The 8,978-nt window shown below is 31.0% G+C and overlaps 1 protein-coding gene across 1 annotated transcript; it reads right to left on the bottom strand.

Annotated features, from left to right (window-relative positions):
• Positions 1-4,131: 4,131 nt before the first annotated feature.
• Positions 4,132-7,120, bottom strand: LOC108770584 (uncharacterized). The gene is made up of 2 exons (XM_018522252.1): positions 7,044-7,120; positions 4,132-4,500 (listed from the first exon to the last, which is right to left on the bottom strand). Exons 1-2 carry the CDS (start codon positions 7,050-7,052, stop codon positions 4,192-4,194), a joined length of 318 nt encoding a protein of 105 aa, XP_018377754.1. The 5' UTR covers positions 7,053-7,120; the 3' UTR covers positions 4,132-4,191.
• Positions 7,121-8,978: the final 1,858 nt, after the last annotated feature.

Below are 8,978 nucleotides of genomic sequence, written 5' to 3'. Positions count from 1 at the left end.
GGGCGGCTTTAATCGACCGATTTCGCGAATACAGGCAGCGTCGGTCAAAGTTAGGAGCCGGTTAACCCACCTGACCGGGGGGCATTACTGTTGCACTAGTGTGGTTGGTGTCTTTGACTCGCCCCCGAAACCGTAACCCGTCGGCGCAATCCCTAACCGTGCAAACACCATCCCCTTCCGTTAAGATTAGCGGTCGTAGGAGTGAATGCGCACGCTTTCTCTCTTTCTCCCCCCCCCCCTCTTGCTCTCTCTCTCTCGTCCTTCTTCTCTCTCTCTTTCTGACTCACGTATCGCGTGTGTCTCGAGCAGAACGGAGCGTGTCGGTGTACACACATGGATATGAACGCGAGAGGACAGGAGCACGCGCTCGAAGCAACAACCTGTGTGCGGCGTGAATATTAGATTTCACACTTCGTGAAGATGTCGCGCTATAATAGCACGTAATAGCGCATGCACGAAGAGGAGATAAAGCCTCACGGAAATGGTTCGCCAATCTTCACTGCGTTGTTTCGAGATACAACACATACTTGATCGAAATATGTAATTGCGATAGAAGAACTTTGTAAACAAGATAGCGTGTGTTGGATGTAGCTATTTTAAGCAATTTGGAAATAAATTTCCAATCTATATTATTATATAAATATATATATTTGTTTAAGAAGGACATACTGTTTAAAAAAAGAACTTATTCTACATGAAATTTTTATAATAGATATTGACTATTTTAAATGGATCATGTAACTGTTCAATAGACACTCTCTCTCTCTCTCTCTCTCTCTCTCTCTCTCTCTCTCGGAAGTACATTTTTAAAGATTTTTTCACAATATCGTTGGTAAAATTGGCGTAGCATGTCAGGATTTTAAATAAATTTAGGTAAAAGGGTTAAAAAATAGCATTTTTGGTATTTTAAATGTTTTTTTACAACAGAATAAAAGCTTATTTCTAACTAAAGTTTGCAATATCTCGAAATATACAATTTCAGACCTTTCAAATAAATTTTGGTTTATGACCGTACGATTTATTTTTATCAAGTTATGACTGTTTGAATATTAGACTTATTTCTATACTGTATATAATTATACAGTTCAATAAAAATCACTTTTTTCTCTTTGAAGTATCATAATACTCTGGACATTTGTTTGAGTTAAACAGAATGCTGTCGTCAAAATTTATGTAGCATATCAGGATTTTTAGTAAATCGGTGAAATAGATCAAATACTACTCCAATTTATTAAAAATTCTGATATGCTACGCAAATTCTGACGACGGCATCGTGTTCAGCGCGAAAAAATCTTTGGGAAATGTACTATCGCACTTCGGAGGAAAACAAGTATTTTTTTTTGTAGTGTGATTAATTCAGAAATTATAATTTGATATCAGATTCAAAATGCCCGATAAAAAACTTACTCGAATTTATTTATCAGTACGTAATTCCTATAGATTAATGTTAAGCTTAAAGTAGTTCAACGGATTATTTTCTCAACAGATTAGTTTTTAATCGCTATTTTCAAGGAATATCAGAGATTCACTTTAATATGTATTACTAGGTTGCAGATTTTATAGATAGGCGCGGTTAAGTCAAGTTTTTCGAGTGAGTTGAAATCCTATTATCTTCGCGCTCGATGATCAACATGAGGCGCTGCTGGAATAAGGCGTAGTATCGAAGATACGCGAAGTTCAGCTAATTTTAGTTTAAAGCTACCATAAGCTCGACGACTGCACGTAGAGCCCTATGTAATCTCGCTGTTAATCGGTTGCGTGTATTAAATCCAAACGCCGACTGGATTAAAGTTCTAACACGTACGGAGGACTGCCATGACTTGGTGCAATTCACCGACAAAATAATGTCCAGCAAGTACGAAATAGCAAAAGCCGAAGGGTAAGCACGTCAAACTTAAAAGAGCGTAACACATTGACTTGTATAAATATAAAATATGCTCACTTTTTTAATGCAAAAAGAGAAAAGTAAAAGAAATAAATGTCACAATTAAAAATAATAATTCTATTTAAATAATCAAACATCTCTAAATCAATACAAATTATTTAGACAAGAAATAAATTAAATAATATATTTCCTACAAAAAAAAAACGTTCTACGTTTCCATCCTTCATTGCAGTATGGATTCGAAATCTTCGTAATATAAACATAAAGATTCTCTAATAAACATTCTCGTCTCTTATATTCATTGAAGATGATACACAAATTTAAATTAAATGGAAATCTTTTGTTTAAATTTGCAGATATTTTAAACATGCTTTTATCATTTCAATTTTTATTTTAGCTTACTCCACTAAATTTTGTTTGTGGCGTCATCTTTCGAATAACGTAAACAGTAAATTCTAAAATCGATATACAAACACTGCCGGCATCTCCTTTTCGCCGAGAATCCGAGGAGAATTGTATATTGACTATCGATATTACTACTGTCTGTTGATATATCTTGGAATCATAATTTAAATATATAATATAAATAAAATTTTATAAATATAATATATAGTCACGATACATAATACTACCTAATCTCAATTTCAATTTAGTTATAAATTAACGTTTAAAATAGCATTTTCATCTTTACCGACGAATGGTATGTTCGCAAAACATGAACTTTACGATTAATTCCCATAAAATATTATATCGACTTTCTACATCATTTTACTAATGCAGTTTGCGTTTTACTAATGCAGATGCAGATTTTAATTATCTTTTTTACTTATAACGAATTTAATTGTAGACTCAGAAAGATTATATAAATTAAAACGAAACGTTCCACATTATATATCGTCGAAAAACTAGTTACTATTCACATCATGAGACTCTGAATTTATAATTAACTAATTTTAATTTGAGATCCATTTATTTGCTCTTAATCAATCTTACTTCTATTTGATTTTTGTTTAGCAAATTAGAACTAGAGAAAAGAGATTCCATAAAATAACAGAAGGAGATAATAGAATAAGTTATTTGTTGACATAATCAATATTTAACTTATTCCTTTGTTTTTCCTATTATAAAGCAATTTACTGCGTTTCATCGTAATATTCTAAAGATAATTATATTATTATATTTTCGCTACAACATTAAAATATATTGTAAAATCTGTTTTACAAATTGATAATATTGCTATCAACAAAATAATACAGAGCATAAATGATGCAAAAATAAATTGTTATTATATTGTCAAAGAAATTCATTTCGTAATTTCCCGTATCAAATTATACTAGACATTTTTCTGTCTACAGAATTGTTTTATGCAAGTGCATAATAATAATTCTGAGAAATAATAACAATAAAAGTGGAGAGAAAAGGAAAGAGAAAAATATAAATTGTACATTTACTTCTGCGGTTTTATCCGAGAATTGTTTTATCACTTCTATAAATACATTGTTACGACATAGTAAGAATGATTTACTTTGTATACATGATATAATAATTTAACCCTTACCATACCATCTACAATTTGGTGCCTCATCCATACCATCAAGGATCACTTCAAATCTCTTCGTTTTTTCACCTCTTCAAAATAAAAAAAAATCTCTAAAAATTCACCAACATACTTTCAACTTTCTAGAATAAATATTGACTCTTTATTTTGGAAAATAATAAAATGTAGTATAATTTATAATTACCGAAAGACTCAAAGAAATTTGCATGAACAGGAATCGTTCAATCACTAGTTACCCATATTAGTACGGTAAGGGTTAATGTGATGATTATGAATGTAGGTACATCTTGGACGAAGCAGAGTAAGTATAACACGAAGTGTTATTTCAATAAAATTGTTTTGAATTATCTATTAATTTATTAATAAATCTTCCAAAATGATTAATCATCCTATTAATTTCAATACGATGCTAAAACTCATATGATCAGTAGAATGTGTTAAATCTTTATTTTGATCATTTTCTCTTCGAATATTTAAACTTTCTTCATTATTAATATAATGCATATGTACAATGATATATAAATAATCGTTATGAAACCATAACGTAGTTACCAGGTTAAATATCTTACTTTCTTTTTCTAATAAAATTTTCAATATTGATAATGTGTTTTACACTTCTTTAATCCCATTTAATAAAAAAATTCATGAAATTTATATGTATTATTTAAATATTAATGGTGACGATAGTCAAATATATTTTTAATAATATCGCGAACAAATTGCATCTTAGATCCCGATTTTCATCTTTTTATTTGACAAGCACTTGCGACAATCTCTTCAGGATGATATCAGGGATTCGCTTTTCTGTCAGATTTGTCGTCCCGGGAAGTCGTACTTGAGCTCTCTCCGCTAGATTATTCCTCTCTGTGGCTGGCAGATTATTCGGCTCTGTGACGAATAAGCGAGATATTGGAAGTGCCTTTTCGTTTAGATTCTCGGTGCCGGGAAGCTGCCCGTAGACCACTTCCGCATTATTGTCCAGATGAGGATCATGACTCACGTGGGGCGCATGAGGAGCCGCCAGTGTCCCGTAAACACCAAGGAAAAGTACCAGAAACTGCATCAAAAGCATTTGAATGCAACACAGTTGCATTGGTGCATGTATGTTATGTGAGATTTTCATAGCGTAGAAAACAATTATGTAAGTATAAGCATAAGCTTTCTGTTATCAATTAAAATAAACAAATATTCCAAAAGTATCACTCTTAACAATAACTATAAAAACTACCCCTAAATTTTAAAGCGTTATGTTTGAAGTACATACATAAAACAATTATAAGTGAACCTCCACTTTATGGATTGATAGAGAAACGTTCCAAATTTTTTAACCTACAATTTAGGATATTGTAATATCAATCGTACAGATTGTACAACCGTCCAAAATTTTTGTTTCAAATCCAAATGATCCATTCCTACGGTTGAGAATTAATTTTAATTGCAAGTTTGTTGAACACGGAAATCAATTCTTTATATAAATTTTAAAGTTCCAATATTTTTAAATTGTAATTAATAAAAAATAAAACGCTTTTGGCAATTTTATCGTCTATAATGGAATTAAGTAACAAAATTATATTATTCATTTAAACTAACATAAATTTAAGTTTAAAAAATCTTATTTTATAATAAAATATTAAATAAATGCAAAATGTCTAGAGAGAGAAAGAGATTTCAAAATTGTTTAGACTACCCTCGCTCAGTTAATGGTGCGCGAAAAAAAGCAGGAAGTTCTACCGCAAAAAAGTCACACATGCGAAATTTATTTTTTTAACGTAGTATATACACGGGATTTACGCAAAATTAATTCAAAAGTCACCAAGGGTTCTACGCGGAGATAAATGTCTCGCTTGGCGACGCAACTGCTAATTTATTACTTTTTATTGCGTCACGGAAATACACAGAACTGCGCAATTTTACCAGCAGTGCGGTGGAAATCACCTGGAGAGTGAATTCGTCAGGGAATCTCCCATGAAAATTTAAAGCGAACGACGATTTGACGCGACACTTGCAGGTAGATAGAAATACGTGTATGAGATCTCCCACACCCTTGCTATTTCATATAGACACGATCTCGGGCTCCACTTCACTTGACCCAAATCGCGACCAGGTTAAAGGATAACCCACTTTCTCGCGATTGACTATAAGAAATTCTTCGAACAAGACAAAGTTATTTTTGTATTGGATGAAAAAGATTTTCCCTGATTGCGAGGACAAATTGTCGAAAAAGGTGTTCACGTCTCGGTAAAATCAATTGCTAATTTTAATGTCCAAGGAATCTTTTCACACATACAATTTTTTCACTGTCTATTTATATTATATCTACAATTGAATACGTTTCTTTAATCGTTATAAAAATATTAATACATTTTTATTTGCATTTATATATTCATAATTTAACATAATAAGTTGTAAATAACATTCGGCTTATTTTGTTTTTAAGTTAAAAACTCTCTAAAATAAAAGTTAAAATACATTTGAGAGAATTCCATTTTTTTTATTTTTAATTTATATTTTCAATTTATATATCGTAAATATTTTGTTAATAAGATCATTTGCAATAAAACAATCTAATTCTCTGAGAAATAAATATTTTAATAATATTTTACAAATAATTTTATCCGAATTTTTCTCAATTAATCATTATCAACTTCTTCAAGCATCTTTATCGTAATACAATCTTTTTTAAAAATATTCCAACATTATTAATTATTAATGATCTAATCGTACATTGTCAATTATCTTTATGATTCACTTCTCCTTTGCCTTCAGCGACAGATTTATAATTTAAATTTCAATAGTTAAAATTAGGCAAACGGAAAACCTTCGCCTACACAATCACGTTAACTATTCACGTAATTTTAATCATGAAATCCAATTACAAATCTTGTTACTAATAATAAAGAAAAAATAACTAATTAAGCAAAAATAACTAATTAAAAACTAAAGGCCAGGATTGCTAGACGTTCTCTTCTCGAGAATATTTCTTGGAAAAGCAAGTTTAACAATAATAAAATTTAAATAATGATGTAAATGTATAAATTGTTATAAAAGTATGCGTCTATATCCACATTCAGGTTCTGGTTGACTTTTAACTTTTTATGATTTAACATGAAAGAAGCCCTTTTTACTTTTTTCAAATTTCATTAAGGAAGAGAGTAAATAATATTCCTACATAAAAATTTAATAATAACTTCGAAATGCAGTAACGGATCATTATGGCATAATGATCAGTTACGTCATCGCAACAAAGGTCAAAAGCAATTTAATGCTGAAACATTTAGTCGGGCATTCTAGCATTCTAATCGAATCAATTGTCAAGGTGAACTTTTACAAACGACACTTTTCATATTATAAATCTTGCATAATTCCCATTGCATGAATAACCTCTTGGTTTCGTCAAATCTCACATTCGATCCAAGGAAAGTTAAGACAGAATGTTAAATGGGATTGTCGTCAAATGTTTTGACGAGGAAATTCACTTTTCTCGAGAAGAATAACGCGATTAACCAGCTGACATGTGAATTATGCGTCACTATCACGGAAAACACGTTACGCGTTTTTTTTTAAACATTTCTTGTCACAGCATTTCTGATTTCCTCTTACCTCGATCATGTTCGCTCGATGCGCAGCGTCCAACTATCCGCAAGACTGCCACGATGACACTTTTATATAAGTATACGTGTACATGCGTGTGGGCACCGGTCTTACCGCGGTGAATCGACGTTTTATTTTCGTGAGTCAAACGATGGCGATCCCCCGGAGGCAAAATTGCTTTTTGAATTATTTTTTCTTTTCTTTCTACTAAAGTTGTTACTCTCAACAGCCGTCAACCTCCGCTTCTATTTGCAATGGCGTAGATTTCTAGTTCTTTCAGATTTTTTTTATTAACGTAGAAAGATGATTATGAAAAATTATGTATTGATACGAGTTTCAATCGTAAAAAATTAAACAAATTGTTTTCTTTTTATATGACGTTAGGTGAAATATATCTAATATTTTTTATTGTAGCATCGGCTATTACACATCTTTTTGCATATATTAATATTTTGAAAGATCTTTCTTATATTCCTATAAATAGATTAATCATAATCGAATATTTAAAAATTGGTTTCATTGTTATCACGATTAAACAATTGTGATTGCTATTATTATTTGCAAAGCTTTAGAATCTTTAGATGATCTTTCACATATAAGTTGTTTGTAAAATCAATCTACCTATATAATTCCATGTTTTCGCGAGAGCAAAAATAAGCCAAAGCGCTGCGCCAACGATATGAAAAGCCTTGAATTTTCGGACAGAAACCGATGTTCCTTGGATTGGACATTGTTAACATCTGGGCAATGCGATATACCACCTGTCTTAGAAAATTCGTTGTTCCGACATTGTAATAAAACATATGCATGAATTATAAATATAAATCTCTGAATTATACCGTTATAACACTAACAACGCGATAATATTTTGAACATACAATATCCAATAATTACTGTTTGATTGCAGAACATCCACTGGATCAGCTTTGTTAACATAATTATAATTATTATAGAAGAGTCAGTCTTATTTCCCTCAGCTTTTGAGAAATTTAGATCGACGCAAACACATGAAAATAATGTTCCTTCTCTTTTGCAAATTTATTTATTTAGTGGACTAAAATATATAAAATCTAATATCTTCAAATTACTCTCGAAATTTCATTCCCGGAAATTACCTAATAGGAATAATCAAATAGCGTTAAATTGACGTATGACGTATCCGCAAATACTGTTTTGTGAAAAAATATAAAATCAAGAAAAAGAAAATATTAATTTCCATTAAAAAAAAATTTTTTTTTTCATGGAGCGAAATAAACAACGTCGTTAACGTTGTTCGAAGTTAAAACTCTTACTAATTGCTATCGTTAATAATTACTCTTAAACTTATTAAATCATTCTTTTGTAAATCACGATGAAAAAGCAATTTCACAAAATTGTTGGAACGCACTGATTGGTACCAATTGGCGCGCTGACAGTTCCGCGTACACAAATATTATTTTCCAAGATGAGAGTGAGTCTTGTAGTGGTCTAAGGCGACATTTATTTATTGAAAATTGTCTAATGGGTTTTATCCAACAATCAATGTACGCACGTCACGATTCGCAAAATTACTTGGCGACTTGAAATTATTGCGTCGTTTTATTCCTCTACTATGCTATTTATGTTAAAGGTTTTTTTTTACAATATCAGATATCCTAAAAAATGCTCAACGAGTGCTAGATATCTTTTTTTAAAAAAACTTTCGTTACTTTATAAAATCTATTTTTATAATGACACAATTCATAGCTACAATCTTCGATTATATGAACGGAATGATTTATGTCATCTAAGTTTCAACTGTCTACTTACTTTTTTATTTTATGCAAACAAGATGCACTGAGAGAAAGGATTTTGTTAATTTAGCAAGCCACCAGTACCTTTAACCGGTGATCGGTAAATATGTAACAACAAATTATGTTGTGATTGCTGCTAGTCTGCTATACCAACCAATTATTAGTAACAGAA

This window comes from Trachymyrmex cornetzi, unplaced genomic scaffold, assembly GCF_001594075.2.
Source record: "Trachymyrmex cornetzi isolate Tcor2-1 unplaced genomic scaffold, Tcor1.1 scaffold129, whole genome shotgun sequence".
In the NCBI taxonomy this organism is placed as follows: Eukaryota; Metazoa; Arthropoda; class Insecta; order Hymenoptera; family Formicidae; genus Trachymyrmex; species Trachymyrmex cornetzi.
The sequence above is the reverse complement of the archived record's forward strand: the minus strand, read 5'-3'. Positions and strand labels throughout refer to the sequence as shown.